This window comes from Monopterus albus, unplaced genomic scaffold (assembly GCF_001952655.1).
Source record: "Monopterus albus unplaced genomic scaffold, M_albus_1.0 scaffold42.1, whole genome shotgun sequence".
Lineage (NCBI taxonomy): Eukaryota > Metazoa > Chordata > Actinopteri > Synbranchiformes > Synbranchidae > Monopterus > Monopterus albus.
The window spans coordinates 2,224,446-2,249,745 of record NW_018127922.1 but is presented as its reverse complement, the minus strand read 5'-3'; the positions used below and the strand labels follow the sequence as shown (position 1 = coordinate 2,249,745).

Below are 25,300 nucleotides of genomic sequence, written 5' to 3'. Positions count from 1 at the left end.
AGGAGGGATCTGATTGGTGAGGAGAGTGGATGACATCCCATTTTGTGACATTTTGTTCCCAGCACCACACTGGTATCAAGTGGGAGTTTTTTATTTATTTATTTTTTAGTGCAAAACTAGACTGGAAAATAACAAACCTGCTCAGCATGATCTCTAAGAGCCACCACAAGCTGGGGTGTGTGTGAGAGAGGAAGGTTTGTGACTGAGAGGTCAGCAGTTCAAAATGTGTCTGGGAAACTGTACTGTAACTGAGGAAAGCACATCTCTCAACAACAGCTGCTGTTTCAGAATTTGTCCAGAATGTTATTCAAACACCTGCTGAAGCCGGTGGAGGTAGTACACCACCGGGTTTGCCTGCCACTTAAAGGTTCAGGTCACCCAAGTTACAGAAAATGGTTTTTCTCACTTATTGTTACTGGTATTTACAGCAGCCATGTAGATATTTTGGTTTTATTTATTCCATTTCTGAAATGTAAGATATGTTTGTGGAAATTCTGCTAGCCCTCCAATACAGTGGAAGTGAAGGGAATTTCATTTATGATGCTCAACCATCAGAAAAAAAAGACAATATTTATTACTGATTATTAACATATATGTTGTGCTTAAGATTTACATTTTTGTGTTTGTTCTGTTAACCCCCATGTTTACCAGTATGTGATAGGTTTCAGCTAATTTTCATTTGTGTGGTATTCATTTATGTTTATTTATTGAGCAGTCCTTAAATGTGATTACAACAGCACGAAGTTTTCCTTTATTTATAAAGGAAAACTTTTATCTCACTGAATCCTTGTTGCCTTAATAATTTGTGTTTGCTCAGCACTTTTTTAGGGTGTAAGACATATGGACTGTTGAAAAGGGTACAATGTGTTGCAGCTGCTCTGCAGGTGCTGCGGATTGTAACTGGGCAGCAGCAGTGAATAAAATATTTCTCACAGTTGTATGTAAGGTGCACTGAAGAACAAAAACATCAGTAGCAATGAGTGCTGAAAAGCTGAATATTCTGTCTAAACTTGTGACTCAGTGAAAGATTCTGTTTTGTGTCAAAGCCTACTAAAGGTAAATAAGGAACTAATCTGAGTGAAATGACACTTTAAACAATTTCAAACTTCGCTGTTTTACTGTGATGGAGTGCAGACAGTTTAATGCAACATGCAAATGTGCAGAAATGGATAGACCTGGTGGAGTAACTAATGGTTGCAATACCGCAGCAGCATAATCTAAAGGGTTTTAAAGTGTTCGCTTAAATGTTGCAATTATGTTCTTCTGCAGTCTTTATCCAGTCTATATGTCAGTTGAGTCGGGCTCTGAAAGCTCTGTCAGTCAAAAAGATGGTATTTTGTGTGTGTGAGGCTGCATGTGTGTGTCTGTGTATATTTATATGTCCTGAGCTTGTCTTCAGCCGCTTGTTGAACCTAAAGTTACTGCATGTGCCAGATGGAGGGAGGAATAGATGAAGAGAGGTGTGGAGTGCAGAGGGTGTGTTTGTGCATGTGTACGTGCACGTGATGCCCAAGTGTGCAGCTGGAGTGATATTTGGTACTTTCCACATCCAGCACTGATAAATTACTTGCAGCTGAATGCCTTATGTGTTGTTTTGGAGTTTTTTCAGTGTGTGTGTGTGTGTTTTATATGTATGGTCTGTTTTATTATCATATCACACATGGTTTCTGTTATGTCCTAAACCGATCAATTTGTTAGCAACATAAATTGTGAGCTGTAAAAATACCAGATGTTAAACTATCATGAGCAACACTCTGTGAACAAATTAAGAATTTATGAATCATACCTGGATATGATAATTACATCTGATAATCACATTAGCATGACTGATCTGGAGGGAGTTACAGTAAGTGTAGGTCAAAGAGAACAGAACAGAAAGAGAAGAGAAAAGCTGACTGAAGGTAAAGGAAGGTAAAAGATTCCAATTCAGGTGGGAGGAAAGTAGAAGAGAGGGGAAAAGCATTTGTGTTAAACTCGCAGAAAAAAAAAACTGAAGGAAAAACAAAACTCAGCTATAGCTGAGAAAAACAAAACTACAAAAACAGCTGGCTAACAGTCACTGGGATATCAACTGTCAGAATTAACTGCCAGCGTCAGATCCACACTCTCTTTACCTCTCTGGAGACATTCAACTGATGCCAGCTCTAATATAACACACACATGCACAAAGACATACACATAACAGGATAGAGTGGTTTCGATGCCTTAGGACTTAAGTGTCTCCAACCGACCCTTTATTAATAGAACAATATGTTTCTTAAATCGTTGAATGGTGTGTGTGTGTGTTTGTGTGTCTATAGGCTTATGTAGGTTTGTGTGTACTGTATGTGAGTGTTTAACCTAAGTATGTTCTCCGTGTGTGCACAAGGTCAAGCTTCTCAAATTATTTCTTTGATGGCTTCTTTCCACACTGAACAGAAATAGTGTCAGTGCAGTGAAAGCCACCCAACTGATTACAGTCGGCTGTGACGTGTGTGCGATGTGCAATGCACCAGTCACACAAACACCCAAAACACATAAAGTTTAGAGATGTGAGGATACATTGTCTGGAAACCATGAATGTCTCTTTTAAATTGCAAGGCAATCCATCATAAAGTTATTAAAGCTAAAATGCATACATCACAAAGTGTGGGACCATCACAGACAACGCTGGCTGCTGGTAGGAGACACGTCATTTTTTTGTTGAGAACTCCATCCAGTCCAATTAGCTGGTGTAGTGCTCCTAATTCGGGGAGGGGGAGGAATGTGTTTTTTATTTATTTAAACTTAATTTAACCAGGAAATCCTCATGGGGATCACATTTTTAAGAGTGTCTTGGTGACCAAGCGATGCAGCAACAGCAGTGAGTGACAGACCACTGACACAAAATACATGACAACATCTGAATGTCACTAGTATGAAACTAACTGGGGATCTTCGTTGCATGCCATCTTCTGTGGTTAAGTTGTATGCATCATCACTAAATCACCAACCACGCCCTGACTCCTTGAACCTTACATCACACATTTTCCAGTCACAAATTTTGAGTTTGTTTTCCATATTGAGAATGGTAAGCAAAATGCTAAGTGTCTTGTACAAATAAACCAACTTCTTTTATTATTTATCACTTTCTGGCTTGTGCTACTAATTTTAAAACCCTAAAATCTCCACAGATACATTATCATAGCACTGACCCAGCTGAACACACACGTTTGAAACTAGAGAGCCTTCAACAGATGATGTGGCGACACTGAAGCCTGTTTCATTCTGCCTTTCCCCCTCCTCCCTCCTCCCTCAGTTCAGCTTCTTCTCCTTCCCCCTCATTCTTAACTACACCTTCTGCCACTTTCATCCTTCTATCCATTCCTCTGTCACTCCTCCTCCAGCCTCACCCTTCCTCTCAGAGTCCAAAGCTGCCTGCAGATCAATACTCATAGAAGTTTCATGAGGACAGATCCTCCACTCCTGTTTCACAATAAAAACATGAAAAGAGGAGGGAGAGTGAAAAAAGAGGGGGGGAAGTGGAAAAGCATGGTGACATAAAGACAAAATATTGAAGATGTAGGATTTCTTATCTGCATTTATTACGCAATGGTAACATGCTATCACTTGAGTGCAAACAAAAGAGTGCAAAGAGGAGAAAAAAGGCGGGGGGAGGGTGAAGCTGGGTGGGTGAAAGGACGAAGAGGGCTGATGTAAAAGGAGAAGAAGAAGAGGAGAAGGAGAGGAGATGCGGTGATATCGATTCTCTGGCCAGCCAGCAGTTCAATACCACTGAATTACGGCTTCATTCTTCCCCTTATGAGATGAGATCTCTTTCTCTTCAGCTCTTCTTCTCTTCTTCTCTGGGTGGCTCTCTGTGTGTTTGTACATGTGTGTATCTGCATGTGTGCATCATTATATGTGATCCACTTAGGAGTGGATCAATACTTTACAAACTGGTTTTAAAAGTTCACCTTTCTTTCTTTTTCTGTATGTGCGTCTCACTTTATTTTGGTCTTTTTCTCCTTCTCTCATTCTGTCTAAGAGATGAAAGTTGCACATAAAAGAGCGAACAATCTAAAACTGTGATGCTTTTTCAGTCTTCACTAAAAGTTTCTTCTCCACAGCTGAGCTATGGATTTTCTCATGCAGCTACACTGACAGTAACTCAGCTCTATATACCGTATGTGTGTATGTATGCGTGTTCTGTGTGCATGTGTGTATATAACGTCTGTGTGTGTGAGAATATTTATTGATTGTCACTTTGTACCATTGTGTGTTTATAGTGTGTGTGATGTTGAGAATGTTAATTTTTCCCACCAGGCAGATGTAGCAGCCATACGGCACTATGTGTTTGTGTGTGTTTAGAGTGTGTGTGTGTGAGTGTGTATGTATGTGGTAGACCATCTGTTTACCAGACTACTCACCATCTTTCCCTCATATCTCTGATTTACAATTACTTTTAACTCCTGCCCCTGTGTTAAAGTGTGCATAGTAAGTTGTGTAAGACATGACCCTATGCAAGCGTGGCTTTATGTGTGTGTACCTGTGTCCACTGTTGAACACAGGAGTGCGTGCGGTCATGAGTGTGTATAACTGCTCAGTCCTTAGACCCAGAGGCAACCACAGCTAAAGCAAAGGAAAACCACAACAGCCAATCAGCTTTCACCACCGTGACCTTTCACCGGTGACTTCCAGAAAGAAGTCGACCTTGAGGTGGGGTCAGGCAACCACGGTAACGGATCGCATTTCCTGGGTTACATGTTGAAGCAATCAGCCAATCACGAGGTCACTGGGGGTCATCTCTGTCCAATAGGAGAAGCAGTTAGACACCAGACAGACCAATTACAAGCCGACTAGCCTCAGGGTCAGGCCAAAGATGTTTTGACTGAAGAATACTGAAGGCAAAAGTACCTTCGTCTACACAAAGAAGCTACCAGTCAAATGCAGCAAGTAACACTCTCAATCTTCATCAAGACATTTCAAGCAAAAGCAATGTTCTGGGTTAGTTTTATAAATGTTGCTCTCATGTATTGTGCTCATCTCTGTGTGTTTTTTATCTGCACTTTCCAGAAACAACAACTAATTTGGCCATTCTCTAGCATGTTAAACTATTGGATGGGTTCATATAAGTGGAGCTATTTTCTTTGTTTTTAGTTTGTTCATCTGCGCTGTTACTGTTATTATTAGTGGTAGCACTATTATGATTATTATGATTAACCTGTTGCTGTATGCGTTTTCCTGAAATGTGTATTGAATTAAAAGGTGGTACATATACAGATAGGTGACAAATTAAAGGAAAATCCTGAATAAATTATTGGAATAAAAAAATGCACTGATGAATCTGTCAGTTACTTTCCTGATTATTTGATTAATGTTCTTATTCACAGAATCCCAAAAAAACTGGCTGACAAATTCTGACTTTCCAGAGTCAAAGGTGATGTCTTCACATCTTGTTTTGTCCAACTGACAAAACCACAGATATTCAGTTCATTATCACATGTGACAAAGAAAACCATCAGGACAGGTGGAACAAGAAAATGTTGGTGATTTTTGCTTCAAAAAAAGTTGCTGATTAACTTTTCTTTAAAGTTAAATTAAATGACTAATGGTAGCAGCTCTAGGTTACTGAATTAGTTATTAATAATTAGTAGTAAAAAGTGTGGATGATGCTTCCTCCCTCAAACAGAGGAGCACCGAGGCTGCTCTGGAGTCCCTTTACCAGCAAATATTAAAGCCTTCACGAATTTGGCACCAACATTAAAACTGACAATTTATTCATGGCTTTATTCATCTTCATTGATCAGGTTTAAATTCTCAGCCTTATCTTTGGAAAATTACTCAGGTCTTTAAATGTCTCAGACCCCAAAGATATTTTTCAGTTGCTGTTTTTTTCTGTCTCTCTCTCTATGAATGACATCATCATTATGGTGTGAAGGAGCCATGTTGAGCGGATCAATACCAGACATCACATCACCTTCACCCATTTCCGCATGTATGTGCGAACGAAATGAGCAAACCCGCTCACATGAATGTTTTCTTCTTCTTTTCTCTCCTCTGCTGAATTTAGCAAAAAACTCATTCAGAGTCAACAGTCTGGTCAGAAACCACACACATACACTCTTCCAGCATTGTGTGTGTTCATGTGTGTGTTAGTAAACTGGGTGCTCTGGATGATTTCACTAATAGTTTCAGTATGGAGGGCTATAAAGAGCAGACTGTTTAATTGTAGCTGGTTTTAACGAGCCTCTGATTATGGCAACATTGTATTAAGTGTGGGTCTTTAATGTTAACTAATCTACAGTCATTAGTTCAACACTGTCTGGCCTGAGAGTGAACTGCAACTTGTAGACCCTGTGTCCGCTCACTGTCACACACACACACACACACACACACACACGGGCAGTATTTGCAAACACGCTTTTCAAAAATGCAACAGAATTAAACCTACCCCCCAGAACACAGGAGAAAAAATTGAATAATGTATTTCAATTAGGAGCTGTATGTGTGTGTACAGTGGATCTACCTGTGTATATGAACCTCCCTGGTGTGCCTTTGCAGAACTGTTTGGACTTGTAAGACAGAGTGACTTCAACGACCCCTGGGATGTGTCTGGGAGGCGTCTGCACCCGGATGGCATGTGACGTGATCAACTGGAGAAGGAAGAACAAATATCGGTATGCAAAAACACATCACCTGAACAGGACAAAATGATGTGGGTTTCTGGATCAGGTAAAAGTTACAAAATCACTGGAATAAATAATTTTTAGTTTCTTTGAGAACAGATGAGTCCTGATTTGGTGTAGCCAGGTTATGGTGCATTAAAACATATTTACGGCAGGCAACCAAATAGCTGTTCTTTTTGTTCTATACACCGGACCCTAGATCCAGTCTCGACTATTACTGTGAGTTCACCTTTGAGCATGTTTAGCAGGAGCTTTCTTGCTGAAGCTACACTCTAAATTCAGGTTGTGGGCTGGAGATGTATCGCATTTGGAGCTGTTAGCATTATAGAAATCACCTCACACTGCGCTGTATTTGTATTTCATGCAGTTTTATTTTAGTTATATATCTTAATATAATTAAACCATTTTGGATTAAATCTGCAGTTAAACCTGCAATTTGGATGCAGTTTTATATTAAAGCTGATCACATGCCCTGAATTGAAATTGGACATTTGCAGCAAACTGTTTCCTTTCTCTCACTTTAGGAGATGATCAATTTTAAAATGTACATTTACGTATTCGCATATACACCACTGGGACAGCCACCAGGAGCAACTTGGGGTTCAGTCTTTCCCAAGGACATGTGGACTGTAGAAACTAGGAATCAAACCACCAACCCTCCAAGTAGAAAATCACTTGCTCTACCTTCTGAGCTGCCCCAGTGACTCTTATGTCCAATGCAGAATACATGTTAAGATACATTATTAATTGAAATCCTCTTAACTGAGGCTTTATTATGACTAGTATTTTTGGCTTGGATGTGCTACTGCGCTTTTGGAAAAAAATGTATCGAATCTCATGTGAACTGCACCAAAAGTTTGGCATGTTCCAAAAAAGAAAATCAACTAGCTACTATAATTAAAATCAGATTTCCCAGCACCTTTGCTGACACCAGGTGTCTGAGCTGTATGTGACAAACACCAAGCATTCAGCATCACATTTTTATGCATGGTTTTGAAAAACTGATTTTATTATTTGCCCCGTGTTTGTGAAAAACCTGTAGGCAAGTGGAAGAGATGAAGACAAACAGAACTTGGCAAACATGCAGTCACTTTCCACCAACACATTTTTCAAACTGTGTTTTCTCGCTTTGGAATCAATAATCAGGTTGAGTGCAAATGAAACATTTGGTTGGCCAAAATCCATTAGAAGCCTGTTTGTGAAACGTCAAGAGAGCTGAGTCAGTTTGAAGTGAACTGAACTGACTCTGTACACATGTTAGTTTGTGTAAGTGTGGCTCTCAACACTGTAAACAAATCCCTCAGCTCTTAACTCACACACACTCATCCACGTATGCCAGCATACACACACACACATACACACGCTTGGTGTTGTTGTTGGAAGGCAGCCATGGTCACTCGGCGCACACGGTGAGTGGAGTCAGAAGACAAATAAACATACTGTAGAGGAGTGGCGCTGGGGAAAAGTACGATAGCGAACTCTCTGTGTGTGTGAGCATTTGGCTGATGGTTATCAAAATCTGCTGATTTGCTCAGTATTCCAGAGAAAGAGACAGAGGGAGTGTGGGTGAGGTAGGTAGAGAGGGATGGCGGTTGCTCGGTGGTGGGGACTCATTAGAGAGGAAAACTTCATTTAGACGCACACTATCACACACACACGCATATGATCACACACAGACAAAAGCCTGACCATGAGGAAAAGTATGTTTTCATACTGAATTACTTCCAACAGTCCAAGGGCAAAAACACACTGAGGGACTGAAACAACATCGAGACAGGAAGATGATTGTATGCAAACTGACCTCGCTCCAAACCAGCATGGTACCAAAGATGACCTGGAGACCATCAAAGAAGTTGTCCCCTATGATGATAACTGTAGCGCCCCCTGTAGTCCAACCCTCGCTGGGGCTGATGGCTTTAATGCAGGGAGCGGCTCCTGGAGCAATGAGATTGGCCGATTGCAGTAAATTTTGGCATTTGAAATGCATCTGAATAAAACCCACAGCATCAACATTCGGTTTCAACACATGAAATCTCATTATACAGTCATAGTTAGAGAAAAACATTTATTTCCTTAAATACCAATCCATCTCTGAACAAGAAGAGAAATCTGGCTTGAAGCCTTTTCATCCCAGTTGCATCTGCACCTCATATTTCTTCATGGTACACACACCCTTTTGGCTATGTTCCAGATCAGCACAAAGACTAAGGGCAGTAGAGAAGTTTCTCCTTGCAAATTATTGTATACAGTGACTGAATAAACAGTGCGTTCAGTTTTTTTTCAGTTAAAAAACATTGCATCAGTTTCTGAAGAATTTTATTAGTGTAAAATTTGTTTGTTTGATTGCAGTGCAGTGGAGAACATAGTATCAAATTAACTACAATTTAAACATCAGCTCTACTGTAACTATTTCCATGAGATGCAGATGAAAACTCTGAACCTTGTTGGCAAACAATTGAACTTATTTCATCCTACATTACACTGCTCCCAAATGTCAAAAATTAACAATACTGTACTTTTAGTATTCTGTGAAGATGAGCAAAATGTTTTTAATTATTTAAAATGGAATGTGATGCTCAAGCACCACCTGCATTCCATGATGTTCTTCTTATTTATTGCCTGTTCACGCCATAAGACTGATATAAGATTACTGCTCTCTTTTTCAATAATGATTTGACATAGATAAAAACACACACAGAAGGTTGTATTATAATACTTCAAATGGACTACGATCAGCTTTATGCCATTTCAATATTGAGTATTGTGTGTAAAAGCTCATGTGATCCAATCCAATATCACATCAGCAGCATGAGCTTGTCTATCAAAAACCAATACTTGTGTATGTGTGATTGTCAGTGTGCAGTTGAATTATAGCAACACCCCTTAGTCTGGGTTTGTTTGTGAAAAAGAGGTTTAATGATATTAGACCTAGCAACATGTATACACACACAAAAGCACCATACTATGCATTGTGAGTGTGTAGGCGTGTGTGTGTGTGTGTGTGTGTGTGTGTGTGTGTGTAGTGGGTTGGATTAGCCAGATGGAGGGGTAGGAATCACCTGATAGGATTAAACCATCAGCCATCTGGTGGCCATGCTGCTTACACTCACACACATTCATGCGCAGACACACAAACACACACTCATACGTTACCGTGTTCTAGGTAAGACGGCGTTCCTTCTGCTGGGTCAAGTCTGCGGGCCCGTCGGCCATGTTTGGAGTTATTGTGGACGAACATGTTGTCTGAGACTGACAGGACGTGTCCCTCCACGCTCACTGTAGTTGATACCACCACCTGGAGAGAAGCAGGGGATGGGACGGGGGAGGGGAGGTAGGTTGGGGAAGGCACAAGGAAGTTAGGAGATGAAACAGGAGTAAGAATGGGAGGGTGTGTGTGTGTGAGGAAATCAGAGAGAGAGAGAGCAAGGAAAAGAAAAAATGAGAAATTACAAAGTCGGACTTGAGAGATCATTGCAAGTAGGAGTTCGAAGCATGAAACTGTGAAAAGCTCTTTAAATGTACTGTAACCTGTTATCACTACTATTACCATCACCCTCAACACATACTAAGTCACTGTGACTGCACAGTGTGTGTGTGTGTGTGTGTGTGTCTATCCTCCTCTGTTCAATAGCTTTTGATGGGTCCAGCCCTTAATTATCTCCCAGGGAAACAGAGCTGTCTTCTCTGGTTCCACTACAATAGAGCTGCACAATTAGAGGCACGGATACTGTCACACTACTACGCTACTGATACTGTACGACTCTGTCTCGCTGTCCTATCTCACAGACACAAACATGGACTGCACAGACACACACATACATACACTTAAGCGCACACCAGCACAAACACACGCGTACATATCGCGCACATATTTTCACACATGTACCACTGTAATAAATCTATCAATATCTCTTAGGTGTCTACTATCTCCATTTAGACTCAAGTGGTGTCTTCCTGATTGTGTTGTGGCCATGCAGATAAGGAAATAATAAAGACTGCACTGCCCTAAATTATATTCACAGCCCCACAAGTGTTCGTTCTTTCTTTCTTTCTTTCTCTGGAACACCCTCCTCTCTGACTCCCTGCATTGTGTGTATATTTATGTTCTGACTAGCCAGGGTCAGGGTTTCATGTTTCCTGTCAAGGCACTGACAGCTTATTTACTTGCACAGAAACACACACACATTCTTTTGTTACATTAGCCATAAAGTTATGTGCAACATTATATGACACAAACAAAAAGAGAGTGACAGCTAAACATAGAAACAAAAATGGAGGGGAAAAAGGGGGGGGGGGGGGGATACAAACACGCTCACAGGAAAAGAGGAATTAGCTATAAGAGTACAAAAGTGTGGTGGTTTTTACCTGGAACCTCCTCATGTCTCGAGGGTTTCCTGCATTCTTTAAACAGTTCTGGTTGCATTTGAGGAAAAACTTGAGAAAGAATCTGTGGAACCAGAGAGAACAGGCAATATTTGAGGTTAACAGTTTATTGTCAGACCAAAGCGAGGACCACCCCACTGTTGAATCCAAGCCTAGTCTCATACACATAGAGTACAGACAGACCACAACTACAGAGAAATGAATATTTAATACTTTTGGGAATTCAAAATGAATTTTCTTGTAGATGTGTATTTTTGTTCTTAAATCCTCACCAGCTTTGAAATGCCACATAAAGGTGCTGGATGAACACACAAGGAGGCAAGTTAAGTAGCATAATCCAACAAAACTGGTAAAATATGTGACGGTGGGATAGTTTCACCTCCACTCTTATATTATTTGACTTAAAACTTCATCATACTTTTAAAAACTCCCTCTTACTTTTTTTCTTTCTTCTGGTTTTTGTTCAACATGAACCTAATTCCTGATATGAATGAGAAACAATTTCAAGCACAACATGTGGCAGAAGTGTTTCCTAACACTAACCATGATGTCATGCGATTTAAAAAGGGGAACTATATGTTGACGTGTTGTTTTATATGGGACTATATATCATGAATCTATATTTTAGAATGAATCAAACACACAGATGGCCATCAACAGAAAACAAACACATCCAGGTTGTGTTATGGTGTCAGCCAGCTGGCCAGCCTGGCACACTCATGCAAAAACACACAACCTCACACAAAAACACTCCCACTGCACTGCGCTCTTCACAAAACCCTTTTTCTGCTTCTGCATTTTGTGAATAAACAGCTGTTTTCTCTTTTTATTGCTGAACTTTGAACAATTTGAGCTATTTGTATTGGATTGAATCAGATGGTGTCCACACCCTGGATTCATCTTAACACAATAAAAGTATGTACTTGAATAATTTAGACTTTTCACAAGTCTGCATCACCTTTATTTCCTTATGGCTGGTGCTCTACTGTTCAAGAGATGACAGCTCTTATACTGGACAACCAGAACAAAGCAGAGGTGTGTGCCTATGTGTGTGTGTGTGCAAACATGCTCTCCCAGTGTGAGTGTATGTGCATGTGTGACGGTGCAGCACAGCCCAGTGGCAGGTCTGAGTGTAAAACTCTGCGTTAACGAGCTCAGGCTTCGTTAGAACACCAGCGCTGGGATTTTGCATGCCTAATTATCTTGACCCCTCACCCTCGGGTGACAGCCTATCACAGAGGAGGACAGCCATGGTCACCCCTGCTGACCTCCCACTGTCTAGTCCTTCTTGCAACACTAACATAGCGTTAACATGACCACCTTAGATGACCCTGCGCTGTAAATCTCTCTGTAAAGAAGGTGACTCCCACACTCCCCCGCTCATCTGCCTGAAATCTGAAAACACTAAAACAGTGGACAAAGTGTTTAGATATTTTTTAGCAGTGCTCTACAGATAAATGTTTTGCATTTAGAAAATGGGAACACAAGTACTACGTGTTACTGCTGTAAGTAATACAGTACACAAGCCCAAAGTGAAAATACTTAAGCAAAATATAAGTACCTCAAAGGTGTATTTAACACTGATCTGATCCACTGAATTGGTATGAATGCCATCTATTTCTCGTGAAAGCGTTTTTGTTCACTGAGTCGAACATATTCTACATTTTAATGCAGTATGTTCATTCCTGTTCCCCCTTCAGTTGACCCCATCTGCCCTAATCAACTCTGCTACAAAAAGGCCCTGCAGCTACAAACACACAGACACACACACACACACACACACACACACACACAGACACCTCGTGTGAATTGATTGGCTGGTCCAGTCACTGGTCATTATGAGGCCTCCAATTAAACCAGCAATTATGAGAGACTGAATGGCTGTGGGGGAGGGGAGCACTCTTCCCCCCTCTCCTCTATCTTGCTCCCTCTCTCCATGGCCTGAGCATGTTCAAGTGATAACAGCACTGTTGACCTTTGCTATATTGAGAGTACGGCACTCAAAGAGCTGACCCAACACCAGTCCTCCACGCTGCAATCACACAAAGAGTCTCAAACACACACACATCCTCTTGCACTCTTTTCATTTTTTAAGGTTTAAGGTGTATTTTAACCACTAAGCCACCGGACTCCCCATGCTTATTACTTTACATGGTGATTGTAAACCTCTTCTCAACTGTGTTTAGGGAAAGTTTGTGGCTGTGGAAACTAATGTATAGTGAAGCATGTTCAATGGTTAGGCAGCAGTCATTTTTACATGAGATCCTGCACTACTGCCTTTCCAAAGGGTCGCCAATATCCCGCCCTTGTGCTGCTCATACAGATCAAGCTAAGGGCGGTATTATCGTTAGCCAACCTGTGCATTCAGACTGCAGGCCGATATTCCGCATGAAGGCAGACATGCGATGCTGCTCTGTGTCAACTGTGATGTAAAATTTGCGCCAGTAGTCTACAAACCAAAACAACAGTGGGAAGAGAGATAATTGCGGATATAGCTTTGTTGGCTCTTCAAGCATTTTTCTCACTTCATGCAAAACTGGTTAGAGTGGTTCTTGATATGTGTGTGAATGTCATGACTAATAACCACAATCAATGCATTCATGACATCAGGAATGCTTTGACCTATAACTTAAAGAGAAACTGAGAATAGTTCGGGGCAGAAAGGCGTGCAGACTTGAGACACCAGTGATAGTGTCGCGCACATATTACGCCATCAAAACGTAGCACTTGGTCCCAGACTGCCAGCTCACCCTTTCTACAAGGAGCGCGTCTCCTCAATTTTTTTCCTCTGGTAGTACCTCCCAAGGTGAACCAGAGGCAGAACGAAAATGGCCGCCATTATGGCCTTGCGTCTTACACACAAAAAAAGAGATGGAATAAGGTTGCACCAATCCTGCCTCAAAAAGGCAGTGTGTAAGGAACTAGTGTTAGATACCCCTCCCCCGACACCTTTCCAATATCAGATGGGGGAGACTGTGTGAACCACATTCTGTAACTTTTTGAAACCAGTGCTCTCACCACAGTTGGATGGTGTATTTAACCTGTGAGCCATGGTTTTATTTACTGTAGCCATGGTGTTAACTTTGCAAGCCATAGTGTTATTTTAGCCTGTTAGCCATGATAATGTAGCTAGCCACAGCTGGATGCTGTGTTGTAAAGTCTGTTAGCCATAGTTATTTACTGTAGCGTGTTAGGTGCAGTAATGTAATCATCTGCATGAATATGCAAGTGTTATTTAGTTTGTTAGACATAGTAATGTAGCGAACAACAGTTGCTGTTTTCTTAGCCTGTTAGCCATAGTGTAGTAGTGAATGGCACAGTTACATCCATTATTCAGAGGCTGAGATGGCAATTATGGCTAAGGGCACAACTGACATTAAATATTTAATATATAGTGCTAACACAGGCTTGAAGACAGAGACAGGAAGTGACAGAGAGAGGGAATGGAGAGAGTTTTGGATGTAGTGAGAGAGAAACATAGGGAAGACGAGAAGGGGGCTACAGAAAGTGTGTGAAGGACAAACATATGGAAGAGACATTGAAGACAGAGGATTGTGGGAGTTTATTTCGACCACTCTGTCATTTAAACATTTACAATGCCAGCAGGCCAAGGGTGACATCCGGGGGAATTCCAGCTTAGTGGGTGTATGTACATGTGTGTGCATGTATGTGTGTGAAAAAGAGTGTCTAAGACTGAATGTCTGTGTCCGTTTTATTCCCTAAAGACCAGCTATTCTACTGAGCCAAGAATAACGATGCTGCCTTAGAAGAGTGAAAAAATCTTCCCAAAACACACACACACACACACACGCACAGCATTCTTGTGAGTTGTTGCTGACAGGTGGAGAAATTGCAGCAAGTCAGTTAGAGCAGACAAACTGAACAACAGATCAGTGCTGTTGCTGCTTCTGCCTCCTCTGTCTCCCTGCTTTCTTTAGATGTCTTATTTCACCTGCCTGCCAAGTTTTTTGGCAGAGCTTTCTGACAGAATGATGGATCTCAGTCTTTCTCTATGTGCGTGTGTGTGAAACAACTTGCACAAAACACCCATCATAACAGCCAGTAACTGATGAGTTGCTGGTGCATGCTTCACAAAATAACACCATTCAACACAAAGAAGATTGTTTGCAAACAGCATGTACTGTAGATATGAATCAAAATGTATTTGAACAGATTGTAAAATACTGTAAATCATTCTGGATAAAGTGTGTTAAGACTGTTGCTATAATCATACTAAATCTTGACCATCCTCTAAGTTTACTATACATTTCCTTCTCATTTGTCAATTTAAACAGCTAATATGTGTACTGTGAGTGTCCATCTCGGTCCATTCATCTATCAGAGATCAACTTCCTGTTTCCTGTTTACACTGAAGGCCTGTTATTGTTTAATGCAGTGACATCAGATAGCAATGCCGGGCCTCGTGCCTGCTCTCAGAGTAGCCATGCAGTAGGAAAAACAAGGATATGAAATACTACTACACCCTCTATTTGGCTGTTATCATAATAAGAATGTATTAATCTATTGCTTCCTGTGGGGGAAATACTTGTTTTTACTTTGCCCTTGCAGTATCTTGTTCAAAAGCACTTCAGTAGAGATAATGCTACAGTAGCTGATATGGGGCTTGAACCACAGTATAGGGACAATCCCTATAGTAAAACTACAACCATATAGTTAAACGATTACAAGAAAAACTAGTGTGGATGTGACGGAAGTAATCGTTACAGACTGGACGTTTGGTAAATAGAGGTGTCTTCCAGCCTAAATGCTGATAAAATATATTAAGGAGAAAGACTTAAATAAAGGAAAGAAGCGAGGAGATGAGGAAGAACCTGAGGAGGATGATGAATTTATTTGAATTGGAAAGAAAACTGGAAACCCACTTTTGTTTTTGTTGATTTCTATTTGAGTTTTATCAAGTCTTGCAAAGCCTGGTACTGCTATAGCCAAACTGAAAACTTCTCCAAATAGTTTGACACCTTACATCACATTATATAAATGCAAAGATGAATGTCTGTTAATAAATATCAAGGGGCTTATCAATACTGTCATCACTGCCCCCCCCCCCTTCCTTGAACTGACATTTCATCTATAGCACCACCCTCACAGCCATCATAGTGTGATGCCAGAAGAAGGCCAATAACACAATTAAAATGATGTAACCAGATCCATAAAGAAATGAACAAAACATGATGTTTCTCAAACTGTACTGACTGCGCTCATTTCTGTGTATCCGTTTCCACAGTCACCAAAACATTTACTGTATAAAATAACTTAGGCAACGGAAAACATGCTGTCATTTACAGAAAGAGACGTCCACATACACACACAGAGCCATGGATGAGCGATGCTGGAAGTAACAGCAGCATGAGAGTGTGGAAGAAGAGTGGAGAGAATAAAACACCATGACACAGTGGGGAAAGTGCGAGTAAAGGGGAGTAAAGGGGGGGTGGTGGTGGGAGGGAAGGGGGGGGGGGCAAAAGGAAGAAAAAAGGGCAGTGGAGGAGGGAGGGAGGCAGAAAATGCATGGGTGAGGGCAAGAGAGTTATGCGAGGGAACAAGACTTAAGAGAACTGAGCAGAGCCGAGCGGAGCAGAGTTATTTTACATAATGATGGTTGATATGCACAGAGGTAATTGATAGCTGAGCTGCAGCCCAAAAAACACCCAGCTAGCTGTCAATCACAGCACATCTCCCTGGAGATATGCTAATGATGATGATGATGAGGGCTTAGCTTCATATTGCTATCATTACTATTAATGCTCTCATTGTTGTCATCTCTGCATATTTAAATGACAGAGCAAACCAGGATGGTGATAGCCAGCGTGTGTGAGAAGGCTTGTACTGTCTGTCAGAGCTGAGAGAAAGTGAGTATTAATAACTTGTACAGTCTACTTGTTCTGCACTGGTATAGACCTGTACAGGTGTCATTACATCATTCCTACATGTAACCGTGACACTGATGTGATCAGTTTTTGGCAAGGCAGCACAACCTTGTTCACATGCACCAACTGAATTTTTTATGAGTTAATATGCCATTCATTTGTTAATTGAAGGAGCTGTGCGTAAGCTCTAGAAGGATTTATTAGCAGAAATAGGCTATATATAATTATGTTTTCATTAATGTGTAATCACCAGAAAATAAACTTGGAATTAGCCTTTTATATCTACATAGCAGCAGGCCCCCTATCATGGAGGCCATCATGTTGAGCCGCTGTGTTTCTTTACAGTAGCCCAGAATGGACAAACCACACACTGGCTCTAGAGTGTGAATTTCACATTTTCATGCTGGAAAAGGATATGGAAATGCTTGGAAGACAAAAAAGAAGTACCGCTAGAAACAAGAGGTAGCATTGTTGTGAGTTTAAGAACTATAATTTGAAGAAATGGAGGATCATAGTTATACTTCAACACAAGATTGTTCTAGACTCTAGCTCTGACTCTCCAGCATCCATACCTTGCCTGACTCGGTTTCTGACCTTGGATGGTTTGTTTTGACCACCGTTTATTACCTATGTCCTTCCAGTGTCTGATTGCCTGCAGTGTACCGACCTTCTCAGCTTCCCCTGGACCTCCCCTGGCTACACCTGTTTACCAGCGCTGACCCTGGACTGTCTATTCGACCTGATTGTTATACCTGAACTGTGTATTGGTTGCCTAGTTATCACAAGTAAAAACCTTTTCGTTCAATCAGTTCGTCTGGTTTTATAATTGAGTCCACCACTAACACCGTTTGACGTCCTTATACGCCAAATCTGACAGTATCCCTGTTGTCAAAGAAGCAAAGACACGCAGAAAGAGGATAGACGATGGCAAAAGACAAGGATAAACATTGCTGTGGCCTTTCCCAGATGGAAATCCTTGACGAGGGGCAAATGTTTCCAGAATGACACCAAAGTAAGTAGCCAGTCTTAGTAAGTAAACCGAAATGCAAGTTTTTGTTTGACAGAACACGGCCAGTGCTGGGTAACCCACTGCGGTCAAATCAGCCACACTTGTTTTCCAAGTGCGCAATTTGACCTACACTTATGGCAGTGACTGTGAGGACTGTTTAACATGATGCAATCTGCAACATTACTGCTAGATGTCACTAAATATCACGTACTGCACCTTTAAATGCCAGTAGCCTCTAAACTGTACTGGATGTTGACATTTGAGTTTTGAATATAATCTTGGCATTTTCATTTTCTCTTCCTGATAAACTTGGCTAACCTGGAGTTTGTTTAAGGCATGACTGCTTGAGGCTCCTGATCTGTCAGATTTCTTTTTGGTGATGTTTTGGCGAGTTCTTAGATGTCTGCTGTTAAATTGAGAGTTTAGGAATAATGGCCAAGTCTACGAAATTATCCTGTAAAGACCAATACTGTTTAAATCAGAATTCAGTCTTGGCTTGGTAGTGTTTTTAGCACATTTTCTAACGCTGACTCTGATAAGCTGTCAAAAAGCTAATTAGAACCAGATGAATACTGTGTTTATCCAGAGACTTTATATGCATTTCAAATATTTCACATACAGTATTAAACTACAACACAAATAAGCAATTTGAGCCGCTTGGAAAATTTCCAAAATGTCACCTTTTCAAGAAACTAAGAAAAACAGCTTTGTTTTAAGCCTGATTTCATTGCAATGATAAGATTAAATTACAACATGAATACCTTTAGCACAGTTACTGTCAAAGGGAGGGAGAGACAGGGGGAGAAACAGGGGAGAACAGTTAGGAGGTGAGGGCAAACATGAGGGGCTAGACAGACTTCAGGGTAGGAGGTTGCTGTGGTGTATATTTTAAAGGCTGAAGGCAAACTACTGAATTATAGATGAGAGAGATTGATTTTGGAGGGGGAGAGGAGGAGAAGAGAAAGGAGGAGAGAAGAGGTGGAAGAGGGACAGAGGAGAGAGGGGAGGCTGGGTGGGGAAAGTGAGTGAAGGGTGAGCAGCTAAAGGATTGCTAGCTCTAGGTCAAACACGTATGCACGCACACACACAAACACACATACACAGCTTACCTCAAATCGATCAAAAGCTCAGGCTCTTTCTGCTTTTTACTTTTCAGACACACATGTATAGTTTATTGGTACTGCCAAACACACACACACACCCAGATACACACTCACACAGTCTTGGTGGTAACAGCGCACCAGCACCAGTAGTAGGGCTTTCTGTGTGCGCGCGTACACATGGCTTTACTCATACTGTGGGGATTCTGCCTTACTTGTGTAGATGAGATGCTGGTCCCCATGATTTATCATTGAATTCTAGTGTGATGACTTGATTAAAAGTTGGGTGAGGTTAGATGCTAGGTTAAAAGTGCATCAACTAAGGTATTGCACATTGTGAATCAAGTGAAAATTGGACATCGTGTGAGGTCTCTCAGCTATACTACCCCTTCCTTAACTCTGCTGCTTACACCACTTTTGTTATTATTCCAGATTTTCTCCCCTGTGTTGTCAAATTACGGTCTGTAAGTTAGTCCCACCTACCACCTAGTGAAGGTTACAAGAAGTGTCTTTGGAACTGTGAGTATGCATTTCAAACTGCCAGTCATGGAGGAGATCTCAGCAGCTAAAATTCCCAAACAATGGCTGCCAGACAGAAGAGGGGTTAAGGTTTGGGTAACACTCCAAGAAATGAACGTAAGTCAATGTAAAGTTCCCATGAGGGATGAAAACAAATTGTGTGTGTTCTTTTGTCATTGGTGTTTCAACAAATAATTCATGGGGAATGAGGGGTAAGACAAGGAAGAGAGGAGTGGAAAGGAGTGATGAAAGAAGTGATATTGACAGGAACCTCCTCCTCCTCACTCCTCCTTTCTCCTTCAGTCTCTCACTCAAACACACACACACACACACACCTCTCCACTGAGAGGTGTGATGTGTGTGTTGCTTTAGATTGGACTTTCTTGCTCCTCTGTTTGCCATGTGACACGTTCTCCTCTCTGCCATACACATATTAGTGTGTCCTCAGCAGAAACAAATATTTGTTGGTTGATGAAAAATGTAAACAATCTGTTTACATTGTCCTGACAAATACCTCTTTTGGTCATGATGGCTGCTGTCTTTCAGAAGCACAGACTAAGTTGGCACAAAGAGGAAAATTTTTACATTAGTGCAGAAAAGACGACGCATACAGTACCGTAAACTATAGCATCCAGTGTTTCAGTGTATGTGTGAGTCAGTGTGTGCACAATTCTCTGTAGATAGGGGACAACTACATTAGGTTATCTTGTCCATTAAAGAGATGCTATTTTATTTAGTCACAACATCTTCATATATACAGTATTTCACTGCACTAGCAGCATCTTGGTGGAATTAGAAAAACTCACTGCTTCTTATAGTCTGGTCTCATCTGAACAACACCTGTTCACTCAGGGTAGCCCATTTAACTGCTGCAAATCATTTCAGCATTCTTCTCCTTGCATCTAGTATCATTTTCACTTTCACCCCAAGTCTCTTTAGTCAGAGGTGTGAAGAACAAAACACATTTGTGTACTGAGCATCTTAAGCTCTGCTCAACTGCAGATCAGTACTGAAAAAGGGAAGTGACGGCTCATTCGGTTTATTCACATAAAGCTATGGACACCGCCTGAAACACAAGCACGAGAAGTTTTACTTGCAGAGGATATCAAACAAAACTTAAACCTCAGATGCTAATGGGAAAAGATGAGCAATGAAAGCAAAGGGGAACAGAAGTGGAGTGAGAAGACAAGAAAGGGAAACGGAGAGGAAAAAAAGAGAAGGTGAGGGAGATGTATGGGGAAGTTTGGAGGATTTAACTCCTGATATGTTGCTCAAACAAATTAAACACCGTCGAGGTTCCTCACCTGTGTGCACGCGCACTCAGACCCACACAAAAACAGCATAAACGGCCCACGTGGTACGCATATGGCTCACCCGGTCCAAATATGGAAATATGCATACATTACCATAACTAATATGCAATCCACTCCATTTACTATGCTAATTCACTGAAATATTACTGAGCGCCATCTGCTGTAAATGAATAAATTTGAATTGCAATTAGAATAATCCTTTATAATTAATGAAATCTGTCAATTTTGGTTCAGAAGTAATTTGATTAACGGGTTGATGTGGCACCAATTAAGTGGAGATGAAGAGAGGAGGATGATGAGAAAACAAGAAAAGAGAGAAGAGATAAAAGACAAGATCTTCAAATAATCTTATCCCTTGTTATGTGTAGAGATTAAGCCAAAATGATGTAATGGTCTTTTAAAGACATTATTAGTAAAACCAATACCATACAGATATCACAGCAGCATCAGGGGGATAAGAGAAGAGAGGAGACAGAGAGTAGGGATGATCAGATTAGTGGACAGAGTCGAATCAAAAATATTAGGTCCCATAAATGATCATTGAATCTGTTTTAAAAACATCCATTTGTTTATGTATTCCATTAGAAACAGTTCTGCTGCTTTATTCTGCGGCAATGGTGTCATTAGCTTTCTAACTCACAAGCACCTCCTACCACTAATTAACCACATCCATGTTGCTGTTATTAGCTAATTACAAGATGGGACACAGGCCTGTCTAATTAAAACCATTAACATGTGTGTATGTGTGTGTAGAAGAGGATGTACTTTATGGTAAATGGTAAATGGACTGTATTTTATATAGCGCTATCTCACAGTGTGTTGCACTGGCCAAAGCGCTTTACAGAGATGATACACCATTCACCCATTCACACACTGATGACGACAAGCTGCCATGCACCGGCGCTAGTCAAGCCACCAGGAGCAATTCGGGGTTCAGTGTCTTGCTCAGGGACACTTAGGCATGCGGGGAGACCGGGAGTCGAACCACCAACTTGCTGGTCAGGAGACGACTGCCCTACCTCATGAGCCACAGCCACCCCCATATGAGGAAAAGTTTAATGGCAGAATATGAGGAGTTTTAATGGCAGAATATAAGAGACCTGCATTGCAACATTGCAATATCATGTGATACACCCCTCTGCTCCCTCTATCCCCAAATCAATAGCCAAGGTCATTATGTGCAGCTGAATCATATGTTTCACTAGAGTTGCTGTGTGTTAATAATATTTCAACAGAGTTGCAGGAAAAAGTTTCTAATTTAGCTCGTTTAGTCAACACTGTCATCCATCATGGTGAAAACACAAAAGACCCCCCTGACTCTCGCCTGTTTTCCTTCTGCTTTTCTCACCGTCGCCTTTTCCTCATCTCATTTTCTCCCGTCCACAGCGCCACCTCCCCTCCTTGTTCATTTCCACTTATTTTCTCTCACCACCCCATCCTCTACTCCTCTTTCGCTTTACTCCTGTGCTCTTCTTCTCCTCTCCCAGCCATTCCTCTCACACACAGATTACATTTCTTCCCTCCCTCATCTCCATTCCTCTGCTCTCATTAGAAGAGCATGTTTTTCTTCATTTGTGCTCTTTAATCCTCCCTTTATACATCTGAATATTCATGGCTCCTGTTTTATTCTGAATATTCAAAAACCAATTAACATGCTGTTATATGAATAATTAATTCTTATTATTTTCTCGCTTTTAAATTTTAATAATTAAAATCTATAAATCTGTCAACAAAGCAGCTCATTTTTTCCACCAACTTTCAATTCAAGTGCATGTGGTGGTGTCTGTGTCACACTGACATATTACTTAACAGCAGCTCAGGAACTCTCTCCCTCACCTGCCAACAGTCTGTCCTCCTGCCACTGTACCAACCCGTGTGTGTGTGTTCTTGTACTAGCGACATAGACAGGACCAAAACATTTTTTTTGCTACAGAGTGAGGACATTTTTGGAACGTGAGGACATTTTGGCCAGCCCTCACTGTCTGAAACCTGTATTTGAGAGTTAAGATTTGGTTTTAGGAAATGAATGTAAGTCAGTGTAAAGTCCCCATGGGGAATGAAAACACAGTAGTGTGCATGTGTGTGTTCCTGCATGCTAAGTGGTGTACCAGATCAGGTAGTTTTGAACAGGACAGCAGAACCTGTCTCCTTCTTCTCCTTCATCTCTCTTTAACAAGTTCATTTATTCATGAGTGTGAAAACATACACACACACATCAACATGGTCACATAGATGATGCTGAAAACTGAGGCAGTGGGCTGTGTTGCTAACAATCCAGATATTAACTAGACAATTAGATGAGTATTTAAGACAGAGAAAGTGAGAATGAGGAGGAAAAGAAAGAGAAAGAGAGAACAAGAGCTGAGGAGAATTTGGGAGAGACAGAGATAAAGATGCTACATTGTCCCCCTTTAGTCTTACAAATGCAGCTGCTTTCAAGACAGGCATCATTCCTTTTAATCAGTGTCACTGCTGTGATCAAAGAACTACCACCTCCTCAGAAAGAGACAGCAAGAAACAAAGTACAATGGGAGACTCCTCACTGTGTGTGTGTGTGTGTGTGTGTGTGTGTGTGTGTGTGAGAGAGAGAGAGAGAGAGTGACAACAACATTGTCTAGTACCTGAATGACAGCAAAGCCATCATGTCTACATGCTGTCACATAAGTGAGGTCTTGCAATACAGTCAGACTTACACCTCCTTCCCTGTGCTTTCTCTTTATTTTCCACTTGCATACGCAGTCACACACACACACACATAACAGAGCACTGACAACTGTCAAACACTCACCTCCCAACTGGGGTGTAGGTAATTAACCAGACAAAACAACTCACAACACCTCAGAGATCAAGAAGAGAGAAGAAGAAGTACAAGGAAGACACACGACAAAAACACAAAGAAGAAAAAGGAAGAAAAGAGACTCGCTGACTACAAACAGTTTAGAACTGCTAAACACAGAGCCCCACTCAGAAAGGCAACTAAGGATCGGATAATGATGAAAATAGAAACAAATCTGCACTCCTCCACTTTATCTCTCCTCTCATTACTTTGTATTATTTGTTGTTACATCTACAGTAACAGAGAAGTTTTTACAGGCCGGCTCACTGTTCATCTTGTCGTGTTGAAAACTCTCTGCAACCCCTGTTTGTACACGGTGTCATTTGTTTACACAAAATACAATAGACTTTAATATACTTTTACAATGACATATTGGTGTTTCACTTTCAAAATAAGGGTGCTGTCTAAGGGCCACTAATATTATGTTAGTTATGTCCAAATTTCAAAATAACAAGTTTTCAAGGATTGTACTGTAGTACTCCAGGAATATTTTCTTTCTTTCTTTCTTTCCATCTTTCCTCAATCAATTAAACAAAGAAAAACAATTAATGATTTAAAAACACATGGCCCAAATTAATTAGCGCATTCAGACAATTAGCAACTTCCCCCTTTGTTCTGATGACAAACATCACTTTAGATGTGTGTAAGCGTGTGTTAAAGTGCGTGCATATGTTTGACTCCTGAACTATTGCCAGTGCTACTTCCTGTTATGCCAAGTCTCCCAGTGCAAACGAATGGTGGAGTATAAGCTACCAATTAGTTCTCATTCACACAAACTAAGATTGTACAGGCAGTGTGCACACAGTTTAATCTCCCCGTTACCTATTTGTTCAGCTCAAAATGTGATCAAAGCCATTAACATGTTTATGGAGCGGCTCTTTCACTTTGCAATAAAACACATCGAAGCAACTCAGTCAAAAGGTGATGAAATATGAATGCAGAGACCTGAAAGATGAGGAGGCACTGTGTGTGCACATATTTGTGTTCAGCTTTGTAAGGAAATAAAAATATGTTTCAACATGGACAAACTCTAAGCTAACACACAGGATAAGGAGGACAAGGGGCATTTTCAGCTATTTCTGCACACACACACATATGGAAATGCATACACAGAAGCAGTAACTGTTAAATAATTCAGCTTAGACAAACACACACTGGAGGCAAGGTGAGGGTAAAAGCACAGCTAAGCTAACAGGCATGCTGAGTGGCCCACAGTGTCAACAGCCAATCAGGATGGAGCACAGTGACCAGAGACAGAGAGAGAGAGAAGTGACCCCTGGTGACCCCCCACTCTAATGATTTATAAACATGACTGAGAAGTGTGAGTGTGTGTCCCGGAAACCCTGAAGCTATTTAAATGTGTAGATGGATTCTTATTTATTCACATAGTAAAAGAGTGAATGTGAAGACCCCAAGGGTAAGGTTCAAAACAATACAGGGAGAGAGAGATGGAGAGAGACAGACATAAATACAGGAAAGAACTGAGAAAAACAAAGATTAGAAAAGAAATGGTAGAGGAGAAGGAAAATGAGCACGGACTGGAAGAGAAGGAAAAGTGATGGAAGTGTAAAAAAAGAGGGAAGTTTATAGAGGTAAAACCGCACTCAG

General features: G+C 41.0%; 1 protein-coding gene across 1 annotated transcript in view; it reads right to left on the bottom strand.

The window, feature by feature from the left end:
* Positions 1-25,300, bottom strand: part of LOC109959993 (transcription factor COE1-like) — an 88,082-nt gene that overhangs the window by 19,735 nt on the left and 43,047 nt on the right. Inside the window, exons 9-12 of the mRNA XM_020599794.1 lie at positions 11,013-11,094; positions 9,801-9,942; positions 8,449-8,582; positions 6,488-6,614 (exon numbers count right to left, since the gene is read on the bottom strand). Of these exons, the coding sequence (XP_020455450.1) occupies positions 6,488-6,614; positions 8,449-8,582; positions 9,801-9,942; positions 11,013-11,094 (485 nt within the window). The remainder of the gene's footprint in view (positions 1-6,487; positions 6,615-8,448; positions 8,583-9,800; positions 9,943-11,012; positions 11,095-25,300) is intronic.